Below are 17,810 nucleotides of genomic sequence, written 5' to 3' on the forward strand. Positions count from 1 at the left end.
CTGACAAAAAGCCCCGTAACCACATGACCCAGACGCATCCGTAAACAACTCCAAATCAACATTACAAATGAGCGCCTCCATCCACACCGACCGACCGTTATAGTCCCTCAAAAAACGCTCCCACACTTCCAAATCCGCACGCACCTCGGCAGACAACCGCACAAAATGAAACGGGGCCTTCACTCCCGCCGTGGCCATAGCCAAACGTCTACAGAAAACCCTACCCATAGGCAAAATCCTACAGGCAAAATTTAACTTCCCCAAAACAGACTGCACCCGTCTAAGCTGCACCTTCTTCGCCATCCGCAACAAGCCCACCTCACCACGCAAATCCTCCACCTTATCCAAAGGCAACCGACACTCCATGGCTACACTATCAATCTCAATCCCCAAAAACTTCATTGTTGAAGACTTCAGTCTTCTCCCGTGCCAAAGGTACCCCAAAACTAGCGGACACTCGCTCCATGGTGTGCAACAACACAGAACACACCCTGGACCCAGCCGGCCCTAAAAACAAAAAATCATCTAGGTAGTCTAAAACAGAACTCCAACCCGCCTCCTGCCGCACAACCCATTCCAGAAAGGAACTAAACGTTTCAAACAGTGAACATGAGATAGCACATCCCATAGGCAAACAACAATCCACAAAAAACTGCCCCTCCCATTTAAAACCCAACAAACGAAAACTATCCGGATGAATTGGCAACAAGCGAAAAGCAGCCTCAATATCCGTCTTAGCTAACAACGCACCCCGCCCAAAAAGACGGACCCACCTCACCGCCTCATCAAATGACGTGTACGAAACCGAGCATAACTCATCATCAATGCCGTCGTTGACAGAACACCCCGCCTGGTAAGACAAATTATGAATTAACCGAAATTTGTTAGGCTCCTTCTTCGGGACCAGCCCCAAAGGAGAAACCCACAAATCCGGCAACGGACACTCGCCAAAGGGGCCTACCACCCTCCCAGCTGCCACTTCCTTCGCAATCTTTTCCGAAACCACCTCCGGCCGCATCAACGCCGATGACAAATTAAGCCCCGCTATTCCCGATCCAACTGCCGAACACGGAATCCTAAAACCATCCCTAAACCCAGCCAGCAATAAAGCCGCCGCTTCCCTATTTGGATATTTCTCTAGAAACGGCTCCATCACGTCCACCCTCACCGGGGTCACCCCTCTTCTGCGCAACCTCAAAACCCCTTCCCCTTCCCCGCTTGAAACACCGCGTAAAGCTATGGGCACCTCCACAGCCTGAGCACTCATGCTTGAAGCGACAATCGGACAGGTATTTACAGTGACCCTCGTTGAACTGCCAACAACAACCTTTTCTGACCCCCCCAGCAGACTCTGACGCCGAGGGACCCCCGGCCACGAAAGGGCTGACTCACACCCTTTGGGGCCGTCATCAAACGCATCCACAGACCTATATCCTTATGGTCCCAACGAATACTAGGCCTGACCGCCTTCCTCTGGCGAAACTGCTCATCATACCTGAGCCACGCCACCCCACCATACGTCCGGTACGCCTCCCCAATGGCATCCATGTAGCAAAACAGAGCCGAACAGTGTTCCGGCGCCTTTTCGCCCACCACACTAGCTAGAATAGCAAACGCCTGCAGCCAATTCTGAAAAGTACGCGGGATCAACCTGTACCTCCGCTTCTCCTCCTCCTCCTTCTTACTCTCGTCCGGCTTCACCCTGTCCAATTGAAACTTATCCAACGGAAGCAGCGAGAAAATCTCCACATACTCATCCCTCCAAATCTTCTCCCTGACCTCCACCTTCAGATGGGCCCCCAACGGCCCTTCAAAGCACACGTAGACTTCACCCTTGGCTGCGTCCGCTAACCTGATCTCATCTCCAGCACCCTGACCCCCACTACCTCCAGCGACTGCAACCGCTGCCGCACCCCCCCCGACTGCTGAAGGGCCCCCCACAGCAGCCGCACAACGCCGCTCCGCGTCCCCAACCGCAGGCGCAGCAGCCCATACTGCGGCCGGAGACGACTCTGCCCCAGACTTCCATTGAGATAACAAAGTCCACATACCCGCCAATAAATCTCGTGCTAAACTGTCACCCCCCGCCTGACCCCCCCCCACCCCCCCAACTGGGTCCGGACCCGACATCCTCTCACCTGGCTGTCCCTGGGGCGTTCCCCCAGCAGCCGCCGACCGCACCGTTGCACCTCTCTGCGAAGACTCCATCGCCGACCTGGACGTAGCAGGACATGCGCTGACAGCATCGCCCCTCTGGTCCCCGACCTCCCAAGCCTCCTGGCTGAGTTCACCATCCTCCAGCGCTTGATCCTCAACGAAACCCCCACCAACATCCCATTGGCGAGGTTGCACCGGAGCATCATCCCTGTCGACAGACCCACCTCCCGGCGGCCGTGGACCATAGGCGTCATTCGCTTCAGTCCCACCAAAACCCAGCTTCACAGAAGTCCCTCCATGAGCCGCATCAGACCTCCTCACATTTCTACAGTCCACAAGCTGCACTGAGGGCGGAGCCAAGCCCGTTCCCCCAGCCAGCGCACTCCGCTGAACATCTCTGCCCGGCACCGCAAGGGCACCAGCAGGTGGCGACATCCCAGATCCACTACGCCGCTGCGCACCTGACCCCCGCCGCTGGCCAGCAGACCGAGACCGCAGGGCCGCCCTCCGACTCCCAGACAAATCTCCCGCCGCAGCACCAACGCCCGCCGACCGAGCCGCCTCCAACTCCGGACTCAGCGCTGCCTCCCTACACCTCCTGCGATCAGCCGCCGCTGCCCGATCCTCACCTGGGGTAAGTGAGACCGCGTCACCGATGCCACCGACACCGCCAGCCACTCGAGACCTGAGGCCCCGTCCGCCTGCCTGCGCCTCACACAGCTCCACCGCATCGTGCCGCGCACTCCTAGCCGACCGAGCCGCATCCTGACCTCGTCCCCTCCGAACCTCTGACGCGTTTGCGCAACGCTGCGCCGAACTCCGACCGCTGCGCCGGCACACAGAAACATCAGCCGCCCCCCCCGGGGCAAAGGAAGGGTTAACCGGGGGACTCCCAAGCCGGCGCCTCAACCGTGGAGTCACCTCCGGACTCAAACGCTCCGGAGGGACGGATCTCCTAGCCCTCGCTCTGCCTGCCACCGACACCGGAGGAACAGCCGGGGCCCCCACCGCCGCTTGCAGACTACTCACCAGCCAGTTGGAGCCATGCTGCTCCGCCGCTGCGCGCACCGCCGCCAACAACTCCTCAAGCGCCGACATGCCTGAACACTGCACCTACGCCTACAGCAACCAACAACACCGCAACTGCTCCCAACTTCTCCGGAACTATGATGGCCTCTGGTGCCGCCCCCCTTACCACCCTGCATATAAACAGCCCGCGAAACTGCAGCACCGCCCCCCCTGCATGTCCCCAGCAACACTCCACCCACCTACTAGATTAACCCCATCCTGGTCTTCTGCTTCCCCCCTCAGTCAGTTCTCACTGCGCTACGTCTGCGCCCCGCTCCGTTGTCCCGATTACGTTGATTCCACACTTGTATTGTTTTTCTTGCATTTTTATACAACAAAAAAAACTTTTTAGGCCCCTTGCAGATGAGCGTGTCCAGATTAGGTCCGGATGGTAAGCACAAGGCCGGTGCCCGCTTATTGCGAACCCACTGTTCACGGGCCGCAATACTGGCATGGCCAGGCCAAGTGCATGCGCTCTAAGGCTACATTGACACAAACGTAGTGTTTTGCGGATCTGCAAGAGACAGTTACTGGCCCATGTGCATTCCGCAATTTGCAGACCGCACATGCCACCGCTAACATAGAAAATGCCTATTCTTGTCAAGAATAGGACATGTTCTACTATTTTTGCGGGGCAGCGGCACGGAACAATGAATGCAGACAGCACACAGTGTGCTGTCCGCATTTTTTGCGGCCCCGTAGAAATGAATGGGTCCGCACCTGTTTCGCTAAATTGCGGAACGGATGCGGACTCATTCATACGTTAGTGTGAATGTAGCCTAAGGCCTCATGCACACGACCGTTGTGTGCATCCGTGGCCGTTGTGCCGTTTTCAGTTTTTTTTCGCGGACTCATTGACTTTCAATGGGTCCGTGGAAAAATCGTAAAAAATGCACTGTTTTGAAGCCGCATCCGTGATCCGTGTATCCTGTCCGCCCAAAAATATATCCTGTCCTATTTTTTTGACGGACAACGGTTCACGGACCCATTCAAGTCAATGGGTCCGTGAAAAAACACGGATGCACACAAGATTGGCATCCGTGTTCCGTGGCCGTAGGTTACTTTCATACAGACAGATCCGAAGATCCGTCTGCATAAAAGCTTTTTCAGATCTAAGTTTTCACTTCGTAAAAACTCATATCCAACAGTATATTCTAACACAGAGGCGTTCCCATGGTGATGGGGATGCTTCTAGTTAGAATACACTACAAACTGTGTACAAGACTGCCCCCTGCTGCCTGGCAGCACCCGATCTCATACAGGGGGCTGTGATCCGTACAACTAACCCCTCAGGTGCTGCACCTGAAGGGGTTAATTGTGCGTATCATAGCCCCCTGTAAGAGATCCGGGGCTGCCAGGCAGCAGGGGGCAGACCCCCCTCCCTCCCCAGTTTAAATTTTATTGGTGGCCAGTGCCGCCCCCCTTCCTCCCTCTATTGTAATAATTTGTTGGTGGCACAGTGTGCGTCCCCCCGGCCCCCCCCACTTCCTCCCTCTATTGTAATAATTCGTTGGTGGCACAGTGTGCGCCCCCCCGGTCGCCCCCTTCCTCCCTCTATTGTAATAATTCGTTGGTGGCACAGTGTGCGCCCCCCATCGGCCCCCCTCCCTCTATAGCATTAACAACATTGGTGGCCAGTGTGCGGCCTCCCCTCTCCCCCCCCCCCCCGATCATTGGTGGCAGCGGAGTTCCGATCGGAGTCCCAGTTTAATCGCTGGGGCTCCGATTGGTAACCATGGCAACCAGGACGCTACTGCAGCCCTGGTTGCCATGGTTACTTAGCAATAGTACAATAGTAGAAGCATCATACTTACCTGCTGGCTGCTGCGATGTTCGTGTCCGGCCGGGAGCTCCACCTACTGGTAAGTGACAGGTCTGTGCGGCGCATTGCTAAATGAACTGTCACTTACCAGTAGGAGGAGCTCCCGGCCGGACACAGACATCGCAGCAGCCAGCAGGTGAGTATGATGCTTCTACTATTGTACTATTGTTAAGTAACCATGGCAACCAGGGCTGCAGTAGCGTCCTGGTTGCCATGGTTACCGATCGGAGCCCCAACGATTAAACTGGGACTCCGATCGGAACTCCGCTGCCACCAATGATCGGGGGGGGGGGGAGATGGGAGGCCGCACACTGGCCACCAATGTTGTTAATGCTATAGAGGGAGGGGGGCCGATGGGGGGTGCACACTGTGCCACCAACGAATTATTACAATAGAGGGAGGAAGGGGGGAGCGGGGGGGGGGCCGCACACTGTGCAACCAACCTATTATTACAATAGAGGGAGGGAGGGGCCGCACTGGCCACCCATTGACTTTCAATGGGTCCGTGGAAAAATCGGAAAATGCACCGTTTTGCAGCCGCATCCGTGATCCGTGTATCCTGTCCGTCCCAAAAAATTTTTTTTTTGACGGACAACGGTTCACGGACCCATTCAAGTCAATGGGTCCGTGAAAAAACACGGATGCACACAAGATTGGCATCCGTGATCCGTGGCCGTAGGTTACTTTCATACAGACAGATCCGAAGATCCATCTGCATAAAAGCTTTTTCAGATCTAAGTTTTCACTTTGTGAAAACTCATATCCGACAGTATATTCTAACACAGAGGCGTTCCCATGGTGATGGGGACGCTTCTAGTTAGAATACACTACAAACTGTGTACAAGACTGCCCCCTGCTGCCTGGCAGCACCCGATCTCTTACAGGGGGCTGTGATCCGTACAATTAACCCCTCAGGTGCTGCACCTGAAGGGGTTAATTGTGCGTATCATAGCCCCCTGTAAGAGATCCGGGGCTGCCAGGCAGCAGGGGGCAGACCCCCCTCCCTCCCCAGTTTAAATTTCATTGGTGGCCAGTGCCGCCCCCCTTCCTCCCTCTATTGTAATAATTCGTTGGTGGCACAGTGTGCGCCCCCCCGGCCCCCCCCCACTTCCTCCCTCTATTGTAATAATTCGTTGGTGGCACAGTGTGCGCCCCCCCGGTCCCCCCCTTCCTCCCTCTATTGTAATAATTTGTTGGTGGCACAGTGTGCACCCCCCATCGGCCCCCCTCCCTCTATAGCATTAACAACATTGGTGGCCAGTGTGCGGCCTCCCCTCTCCCCCCCCCCCGATCATTGGTGGCAGCGGAGTTCCGATCGGAGTCCCAGTTTAATCGCTGGGGCTCCGATCGGTAACCATGGCAACCAGGACGCTACTGCAGCCCTGGTTGCCATGGTTACTTAGCAATAGTACAATAGTAGAGGGCGGGGGGGGCCGCACTGGCCACCAATGATATTCAAACTGGGGAGGGGAGGTCGGCCCCCTGCTGCCTGGCAGCCCTGATCTCTTACAGGGGATATGATAGTACAATTAACCCCTTCAGGTGCGGCACCTGAGGGGTTAATTGTGCTGATCACGGCCCCCTGTAAGAGATCGGGTGCTGCCAGGCAGCAGGGGGCAGTCATGTACACAGTTCGTAGTATATTCTAACTAGAAGCGTCCCCATCACCATGGGAACGCCTCTGTGTTAGAATATACTGTCGGAAATGAGTTTTCACGATGTAACTCATATCCGACAGTATATTCTAACATAGAGGCGTTCCCATGGTGATGGGGACGCTTCAAGTTAAAATATACCATCGGATTGGAGAAAACTCAGATCCGATGGTATAAAAGGGACTCCTGACTTTACATTGAAAGTCAATGGGGGACGGATCCGTTTGCAATTGCACCATATTGTGTCAACGTCAAACGGATCCGTCCCCATTGACTTGCATTGTAATTCAGGACGGATCCGTTTGGCTCTGCACGGCCAGGCGGACACCAAAACGACTTTTTTTTCATGTCCGTGGATCCTCCAAAAATCAAGGAAGACCCACGGACGAAAAAACGGTCACGGATCACGGACCTACGGACCCCGTTTTTGCGGACCGTAAAAAAAAACGGTCGTGTGCATGAGGCCTAAGACTGATAAACAATGCAGTCCTAATTACTTAATGTGAGCTTGCTGCAGCCCATATGGCCACACAGTACTCGCCTGCAAAGCGACATTTCTACACTTACTATTATCATGAGGATTATTCATCAGCAGTAAACAGACAACGGATTCCCTATCTATATAGGAGACCATTTACTTGTGTTGACTGCTACAAAGGAAACTATTATTGAGGGAGATTTATCAATACCAGTGTTTCGTACACTGGTTTTGATATCCCCAGCACTGCCAGAGGATGCACGCAATTAGGTCTCATGCACACGACCGTTCCGTTTTTTGCCTTCCGCAGTTTGCGGAATGGAACAGGCGGCCCATTGTAAAAAATGCCCATTCTTGTCCGCAAAACGGACAAGAATAGGACAAGTTCTATTTTTTTTTGCGGGGCTACGGAACGTGGAGTGATGTCCGCATCTTTTGCGGCCCCATTGAAGTGAATGGGTCCACATCCGAGCCACCAAAACTGCGGCTCGGATGCGGACCAAAACAACGGCTGTGTGCATGAGGCCTTGCTGACAAGGCACACTCCTCATCTTAAGTTAAGCACCTCCGCCTGCAATCTGTGCGCCTATAATGAAATCTATGCCAGCTTACAGCGGACCTGAATTTTAGCCAGAAAAATTGTGTAAATGATGATAGATCTACCAGGGCTTACATCACTCCCCTCTTTTCAGAAGGTGGCCAGGCGACCATTGAAATAGCACATGGACAAAAATATTTGCATAAATGCTATTTAAAGAGGCTCTGTCACCAGGATCAACCCTATTAAACCAGACATACTGCCTGGTAGGGCTTATCATGCAGATTAAAACGGTACCTTTGTTTTGTCTGTGCGACAAATAGCTGCAGAGAAATATGCATTTTTCTGCTGTCTGTCTGATGAAACTGAGCCAAACGGATCCGTTCTGGTCAATGGGGATGGATCAGTTTTCTATGACACAATCTGGCAAAATAGAAAACAGATCCGTCCTCCATTGACTTTCAATAGTGTTCAAGACGGATCCGTCTTGGCTATGTTAAAGATAATACAAACGGATCCATTCTGAACGGATCCGTCTGCACAGATCCATGCCGGTCCGCACCAAACGCGAGTGTGTGAAAGTAGCCTAAAACCCATTCTAATGAATGGATCTGATATTCAATTCCATACATTTTCAGTTGCTATCATTTTTTTCACAAATGTGCTGGAAACAGCACTAAAAGTGTTTCTACACATGTTGCATATTACACACAATTTTGTAAGGGTAACTCACCAAAACTGCATATTTTTTTGGGTGCGGATTTGACATGGTTTTGCCTCAGATCTCACCCTTCCATTACAAAGTGTGAAATCCGCACAAAGGAATCACATGAACAACTGATACTGCAGATTTCAAAAGCTGTACAGCAGGTCAATTTCCATACAGAAGAAAAAAGCCAAAGGTACACAAGATTTGCCTGATCTCATACACTTTACTGGTACTGTATTACATTGTGGTTTTTCTGCATGAGAATCCGTGTAGAGAAAACGAGCGCATCCGCATCATCAGCAGGTATCCGAATACAGAACCATCTCAGCAGATTTCATGTACATGGTGTAAAGTAAACTGGCCTGTTGTGAGAGAAATCTAGGGAAATCCACATGCAACGTGCAGAATTCAAAGCTGACTATTTGCGGAAAGGCAGATGAATCTGCATAAAAAGAAACTGCCTTATACATATGGCCCTAGGTTTTGGCATAAAAAATGTGAACAAAACCTGAATATACAAATATGTCCCAAACGTATTACCACATAGTGTGGCTGTGACACATTTGAGGGTAGGTGGCAGTGCAGGGGGGGGGGTCTATGCAGTCTTCAGCTCATTAGTCTGTTGGTTCAGCGTGCATTGTTAATTGCCATGTGGTTTACGAGTTACCGCCAATGAGCAGTGGATAAACATTTTGCCATCTTGGATAGGGATGAGGGAACCCAACGTTTTCAGGTTTGGGTTCGGCATTCGGGTTCTGGCGGAATTCTGTTATGGATTCCGTTATCACGAAATATAACAGACTTCTATGATGGAATGCAAAATGGAATGCCTCATAAAAGCTTCCATTTTGCATTCCTTCATAGAATTCCATTATATTCTGTGACCCGAACACCGATCCCTAACCTGAAAATGTCGGGTTCACTCATCCCTAGTTTTGGATAGTTGGTACCTGTTGTCAGTAGACCCTGGGCTAGGTCTTCATTCCTAAAAACATCACAAGATGATGCATTCTATGGTGTGTTCCAAGCCGGGTATAACATACTATGATCGGGAGTACAGCCAAGCAACTATGGTCAAACTTCTCCAAAAGACCACCCCCTTACCAGGAATAGAATTCCTGTGAGTGATCCTTGTTTTTTTTGTTGTTTTTTTTTAAGAAGACCAACCCTCTAGAAGACCACTTTTCAATTCAATTTTACTGTAATTAATACTTTTCCACTTGGATTCCAGGCTGATTTTCTACTTTTTTTCTTCCAGGGCTGTGGGGACTTGTGAACAATGCTGGTATATGCACGTGGGGAATGGTGGAATGGCTAACAATAGAGAAATTCCAGAGATTTCTTGATGTCAACCTGCTAGGAGGCATAAGGACCACCTTGGCTTTTGCTCCACTCATCAGAAAAACCAAAGGTGAGATCTGTGCTAAGTAAATAACGTCATACATAGTAATTTACATTTTTATTAATTGGAAGTAGAGATTTCTAAAATTCATAAACTCGATCCAAAGAGAAAGTGAGAGACACATTTCCAGGCACTTGGGGAACTTGCGATACAGGTTCAGTTTATTTAGACTAGAATGGTACCGATGAAATTTTTAGAAACGCACTCATAATTCTAATCCTTACACCTAAGGTCAAGTCTTGTGGCTATTAGTAACAGTTTTTTTTTTTTTTTGTCTGTCAGAATATTAGACTGCCAATATCAAGAGTGTGGAGAGTGGCTATAATCTAGGCAGCATTCTATAAGCTCACTTATTAGGCATAATATATCAATACCTGTATCCATGGATTATTAGGCAGTAAGGGTATAGCCAAACGTGCTGGATCTGCAGCAGATATTCTGCAGCTTAAAATCTCCAGTGGATCTGGCCGAAATAAACATTGGCACAATCAAATTGTGTTTGTGGTGTGAAAAAGCTGCAGCTTTCACTCTCTTTGTTGCAAAAGGTGAAATCTGTGGCAGACATCCACAGGCATGAATTGACCTGTCGTTGCACCGAATATCAAGTTACATTTTTTACAAAAATTTCTTAAATTTTCACTTACAATCAACATATCAGGTCAATATAAAAGTGTTAAACAGCTGTAAATGCCCTTCCCACCGCCTTCCTCCCCCAGTCTCCCACAGGGGATTCACAACACTAATCAAAAATTTTCATGCCACTTCCTATCCATCATATTTTCACGCTCGATCTACTTCCCTAATCGTTGACCCTGGGTATAAGTAGTTTATCAAACAATATCAGCAGTGAATATACTTCCTGTATCTTGCTTTCCGTGAGAAAAGCTTCCATAAAAGCTCTCCATTTACCAAAAATAGTGAAACAATAAACACCACCTAGCCACCAGCAAAAGGATATGTACTGTTGGAGGAATCTTCAAAGTACAGTCTCCCTAGTAAAACAAGTACCTCTGGTTGCACGGGTACATCAATATTCAATAAGCAGAAAGTGTTTTTTTCACCACACTTCACTACTCACCAATTTCATAATTCTAGTACACCCTTTCCAGAATTTTAGCAGATAAAAATGTATCTGGGAAAATGTCGTCCCATCAAACTGTCTCTCTCAGAGGTCACATCTAGAAGACCGCCATAAATTAAGGAGAGGGGCTTTTTCGCAGTCTGAGAACCTATGAAAAGATGAAGTGATTTAGATAGGAATTGTTCTGAAATATCCATAAATCTACAGAATATTTATCCCGTAATTGTAGGAACGAATAGTACCATTGTTCAGTGTTCCATAGGTCTACAACAGTCGGATCCCTTTGACTCTGCAAGAAAATCTTATTTACTGGGCCTGCAATACATTTTGAATGTGACAAGAAGAGACATGTTTAGATAGTAAGAAAGGCAATAGAAAGTATTTTCTCATGGCTTTTCATGTCACCACTGTGTCTTTGATTAGGACCCTTTTCTTAACATGTTGCGTTAAGATGGCATACCGTATCTCGTGTGTAGTAATTCGTGTTGGGCGCATGCTCGGCCGAACACCAGTTCAGCTCGAGCATCTCTATGCTCAGCCGAATATCTCGTGTTCTCGAGCGCGATGCTCAAGTCAGTGTATTTAAATATAATTTAGCCTATATTTCTGAAAAGTTTCTGGCGGTATTCAAACTCACAACCCTCTACATTACAGCCAACCCTCTACATTTTTGTAACTGGCCATGCAGCTCTATAGTGTAGTGGTTAACATTCTGGGCTGTAATGTAGAAGATTGTGAGTTCGTATCCCATCCAAAACTTTTCAGAAATAGATGCTAAATTAAATTTATATATATATATTTTTTTTTTGTAATTGTAAAAAATTTGTAATTACTATATATATATATATATATATATATATATATATAAACTAAAAAGTGTAGTGGCAGCACCGTCAATGGTATAAAAGCGGGTGCAACTAGCCCAATGTGGATATAAGCCAATCCAGATAGATAAAAATTGCAAAAAAAGGGCAGCACTCCGAAAAGTAAAAATGCATATATGCTTTATTTACCCATATGGGACATGCAACGTTTCGGCTCTATGCAGGAGCCTTTCTCAAGCACTGCTTGAGAAAGGCTCCTGCATAGAGCCGAAATGTCGCATGTCCCATATGGGTAAATAAAGCATTTTTACTTTTTGGAGTGCTGCCCTTTTTTTGCAATTTATATATACATACATACATACATACATACAATAGAACACGATGGCGGCACTGGACAAGAAAAAAGCTGGCGGATGCTAGGTCCAATGGTGTAGCTGCTTACCCAATAAAATAGATAGGAAACCGGACAGCACTCCAGGTAAAAAACAAGTGGTTTTATTCACCCATGTGGTATAGGCAACGTTTCAGCTCATACAAAGAGCCTTTTTCAAGCAGTGAACACAAGTGCATCATGGGGTATATATAGTCCAACCCCTCCATTCAATAATCAACAAAGCAATAAACATCAATCAACATATTAAACATAAAATAGAATGTTGCAAATACATTAAAAAATCCATTGTTCATATAAAGTGCATATGGTCCATATGAGGACATATCTATATAAAGGTGAAGTGCATACATGTTAGCGATCATAATAAATTACACAATAAAGTGCCATAAATGGAATACATGTGTGCGTCAACAATTAATATATAATTCGGAGGAGTGATGCGATGCATGGAAATCTGCAAAACAGAGAGAAGGGACAATGACATACCCTGCAGGAACACCTGAGTCCCACACGCGGACTATCGCCAAACCCGGCGTTCAGAAGTTGCTGCTGCGCAAGCGCCAGGTTGCGTCAAAGACCTACGGCATGAGGGCATAGAGTGCCGTTTGTGGAGCATGCGCTCTAACTGTAGGCCATACAGGCGGCCATTTTACAATTGGTAGAAACATCTGCTACCGTGCGCGCATGCCCATTTGTGCTGAGATGCGGGCAGTGCCATCACTGAGTATGGCAGTTTACACGTCATGTATGCAGGGTATCTTAGAGGATATATGGGGAGGCTGTACCTCATCATAGGTATAGACCCTCTACCCAGGTGGGCATAATGTGTCGGCCAGCATGACGGGACTCGCCACGCTTATCTCCACAAAGCCCACAGTTCACCTCTAATTAATACCCCTGTCAGGGATCTCCTGATAGCCAAGGGCTAATGTTCAGAAAAAGATATGTATGTTTGACACAACCTGGAATACAACATAAATGCTGTTGATAATATAAATTAACATAAGCATGTGGACACAGTGTTCCTATGCAGGGCACGTCCGTTCCTCATTCTCCAGCATCCATCCCAACTGTGAAAATATAAAGAGAAAACAATAAATACAAGGTATAGCTTGTTTGTGTTCATAATCCACAATCTACACCCAGGATCACGACTATATCACACATGCAGAAACTTTGTAGGGCAAACCGCCTCCCTAAGAATACAATCCCGGATTATAATCCATGTTAAGCCCATTAGGTTTCAAACAATTCAAAGTGTACAGGTCCTTCTAAAAAAAATTGCATATTGTGATAAAGTTCATTATTTTCTGTAATGTACTGATAAACATTAGACTTTCATATATTTTAGCTTCATTACACACCAACTGAAGTAGTTCAAGCCTTTTTTTGTTTTAATATTGATGATTTTGGCATACAGCTCATAAAAACCCAAAATTCCTATCTCAAAAAATTAGCATATCATGAAAAGGTTCTCTAAACAAGCTATTAACCTAATCATCTGAATCAACTAATTAACTCTAAACACCTGCAAAAGATTCCTGAGGCTTTTAAAAACTCCCAGCCTGGTTCATTACTCAAAACCGCAATCATGGGTAAGACTGCCGACCTGACTGCTGTCCAGAAGGCCATCATTGACACCCTCAAGCAAGACACAGAAAGAAATTTCTGAACGAATAGGCTGTTCCCAGAGTGCTGTATCAAGGCACCTCAGTGGGAAGTCTGTGGGAAGGAAAAAGTGTGGCAGAAAACGCTGCACAACGAGAAGAGGTGACCGGACCCTGAGGAAGATTGTGGAGAAGGACCGATTCCAGACCTTGGGGGACCTGCGGAAGCAGTGGACTGAGTCTGGAGTAGAAACATCCAGAGCCACCGTGTACAGGCGTGTGCAGGAAATGGGCTACAGGTGCCGCATTCCCCAGGTCAAGCCACTTTTGAACCAGAAACAGCGGCAGAAGCGCCTGACCTGGGCTACAGAGAAGCAGCACTGGACTGTTGTTCAGTGGTCCAAAGTACTTTTTTCGGATGAAAGCAAATTTTGCATGTCATTTGGAAATCAAGGTGCCAGAGTCTGGAGGAAGACTGGGGAGAGGGAAATGCCAAAATGCCTGAAGTCCAGTGTCAAGTACCCACAGTCAGTGATGGTCTGGGGTGCCATGTCAGCTGCTGGTGTTGGTCCACTGTGTTTTATCAAGGGCAGGGTCAATGCAGCTAGCTATCAGGAGATTTTGGAGCACTTCATGCTTCCATCTGCTGAAAAGCTTTAGGGAGATGAAGATTTCATTTTTCAGCACGACCTGGCACCTGCTCACAGTGCCAAAACCACTGGTAAATGGTTTACTGACCATGGTATTACTGTGCTCAATTGGCCTGCCAACTCTCCTGACCTGAACCCCATAAAGAATCTGTGGGATATTGGGAAGAGAAAGTTGAGAGACGCAAGACCCAACACTCTGGATGAGCTTAAGGCCGCTATCGAAGCATCCTGGGCCTCCATAACACCTCAGCAGTGCCACAGGCTGATTGCCTCCATGCCACGCCGCATTGAAGCAGTCATTTCTGCAAAAGGATTCCCGACCAAGTATTGAGTGCATAACTGAACATAATTATTTGAAGGTTGACTTTTTTTTTATTAAAAACACTTTTCTTTTATTGGTCGGATGAAATATGCTAATTTTTTTAGATAGGAAATTTGGGTTTTCATGAGCTGTATGCCAAAATCATTAATATTAAAACAATAAAAGGCTTGAACTACTTCAGTTGTGTGTAATGAATCTAAAATATATGAAAGTCTAATGTTTATCAGTACATTACAGAAAATAATGAACTTTATCACAATATGCTAATTTTTTTTTAGAAGGACCTGTATATCCAATATTTTTTCAACATCAGTACTCTGTTTCCCCCACATCTAGGCATGGGAACATGATCTATGATCCAGCATTTGAGATCCTTCTCCGAGTGTCTGAAATCAGAGAAATGTTTCGGGATTGGCAAATCTTGTCTTTTTTTACGTATCGTGTACCGGTGGTTATTTAGACGCATCTTCAAATCAGTAGACGTTTCTCCCACATATAACAGCCTGCATGGGCAGGTTATAACATAAATAACATAATTAGAGTTACATGTGAGATGAAAACATATCGGATAGGAGACCCCTGTCGATGGGTGTACAAAAGATCTACCCTTGCATATCATTTTACAGTTGACACAACATAGGCAGGGGAAACTCCCCTTACCCTGTGTAGTCAAAGTAGTTTGTGTCAATCTGGATTTGGGACCAATGTCTGCTTTCACTAGCTGGTCACGTAAGTTTCTTGATCTACAGTATGAAAAAAGTGGAGGGGATCTAAATTCAGGCACCCCACTCAGGCAACCCCCCAGGATACCCCAGTGTCGTTTGATGATACAGTTAATATCCTCACTCTGTTCAGTATACTTGGAGATAAAGGGAATCCTTAGTCTCCCTCCTCTTCAAGATACTACTCCTATCCATAGTGTGGATCTTTTCAATATGGGAGTCAAGTAACCGGGAGGGGTATCCCCTTTTCAGGAATTTCTTTGCCATCGTATTTAGGGAATGATCTACAATTTATGGTTCAGAGACAATTCTTTTGACTCTGAGAAATTGAGAGAAGGGTAGATGTTTTATCATGTTGCGTGGATGTCCACTATCAAAAGACAGGAGGGTGTTCTTGTCTGTGGGTTTAGTAAACAGCTGTGTGTGTAACTTCCCCTCGCTATATTTAACTGTCGTGTCCAGAAACTGTATCTCCGTCTCTGAGTATACCAAAGTGAACTGTAGATCTTTGTTCACACTATTCAGGAATGCATGGAATTCAGACAATTGAGCAACACTGCCTGTCCATATAAGGAAGATGTCGTCGATATATCTCCACCACCACAGCAAATGGCTGCGGTGGTGGGACAGATAGACGACATCCTCCTCAAAACACCTCATGAAAATGTTTGCATAGGTCGGTGCTACGTTCGACCCCATAGCCACACCTCGTTTTTGTTTGTAAAACGCGTCCTGGAACAGGAAGTAATTATACCTCAAAATGATTTCCAGTAGATCAATAATATAGGCATTTGCAGGTGCAGTGAAGGAAGATCCATCTAGCATACGTCTGATGGCCCCAATACCCAAATCATGGTCAATAGAGGTGTATAAAGATGTCACATCAAACGATGCAAGGCGAACATATATTCTGGACACCAGTAAGATCAATCATATCCAACTTGCATAGGAAATCAGTCGTATCCTGTATATACGACTCAGCTCCCACTGCAAAGTTGCGCAATACTTTATCCAGAAAATCGCAATGCTGCTAAAGATAGAGTCTGACCCGGACACGATCGGGCGTCCAGAAGGGGTCACTTAGTGATTTGTGCACTTTAGGAAGTATATATAGAACAGGTGTGACCGGATGGTTAACAGTGAGAAATTCGCACAAATCCTCATTAATAGTGCCCGCCCTAACTGCGTCCGTCAGACACCACTTTATCAGCCTTGCGATATCAAACTTAGGATCAGCCTGAAGAACAGAGTAGACCTCTGTATCGTCAAGCTGACGATTGACCTCTGGTACATATTTGATAGTGTCCATGATGACCACTGTCAAAAGGGAATCATTCCTTAATTGATCTAGTGCCTCAACCTCCAGCCTAGAGAGGTTCGGATGTTTGAATGCACTGTGATCACATCTAGATTTGTATGCTGCTATATCAGATCTCACAGCCATAATATATGCATCAACAGAGGGTTCATTGACATATGGAGTAAAATAGCTTTTCAGCGACAGATCGAGACATCCCAGGGATAACTCGCTAGCCTGGGGCGTCGCGATCTGTACCTTGCTGTTAAACCAGACCTTGAGTTTAATCCTACGAAAAAATGCACACAAATCTGCATCTAACTCAAACCAATTCAAAGAGGTAGTAGGGCAAAAAGATAGTCCCTTATTCAGAACACTCCCTTGAGCTGGAGTGAGCACCCTGGATGACAGGTTGATTACAGTCACTTCCTCTTGGTCATCTGTGGTTTTCTGGTCTTGTTGTTTTGAAGTTTCACAGGCTCTGCGGTGTCTACGACCCCCTCTTCTGGTACACTTTCGTCTTTGTGCTGTAAATTCGATCTGTTCCCTAAAAAAAGGGGCTGCATTGATGTTGTTTGTAGATTCCTTTTCTTTTTCCTAGGATCTTTTTGGTTGTAATTGCTATTGTCAGACTGCCAGGTGTAGATGGTGCCCTTCTTGTAGTCGTCAGAGTCTCGATTCCACTTGGACCGTTTTCCTTCCTCTAATTCCACATTGGATCGTGTCCCATGGATCAATAGATTATCACTGAATTGTGAATATTCCTCAGGGGACATAAATGCTCGTAGTGTTTGTTCAATCTCTGCCATATCAGTGGCTATAGTGGATAATTCCTGTTGTAAGTATTGTATGTTGAGGAGAATAAAGTCCAGGGAGTATCTGTTGGATAAAGGTTCAAACCTTTTGGAAAAAACGGAGTTATTGGAGAATAGATTAGGCCTCAAATGAGATCTCATGCCACGAGGTATTCTTTGTGCTTTATAATATTCACCAGGAGTGGTCATTTTTTATGTATTTGCAACATTCTATTTTATGTTTAATATGTTGATTGATGTTTATTGCTTTGTTGATTATTGTATGGAGG

At 47.0% G+C, this 17,810-nt stretch overlaps 1 protein-coding gene across 1 annotated transcript in view; it reads left to right on the forward strand.

The window, feature by feature from the left end:
• Positions 1 to 17,810, forward strand: part of LOC122936288 (retinol dehydrogenase 7-like) — a 53,682-nt gene that overhangs the window by 11,434 nt on the left and 24,438 nt on the right. Inside the window, exon 2 of the mRNA XM_044292417.1 lies at positions 9,686 to 9,838. Within this exon, the coding sequence (XP_044148352.1) occupies positions 9,686 to 9,838 (153 nt within the window). The remainder of the gene's footprint in view (positions 1 to 9,685; positions 9,839 to 17,810) is intronic.

Source organism: Bufo gargarizans, chromosome 4 (assembly GCF_014858855.1).
Source record: "Bufo gargarizans isolate SCDJY-AF-19 chromosome 4, ASM1485885v1, whole genome shotgun sequence".
NCBI classification, from domain to species: domain Eukaryota; kingdom Metazoa; phylum Chordata; class Amphibia; order Anura; family Bufonidae; genus Bufo; species Bufo gargarizans.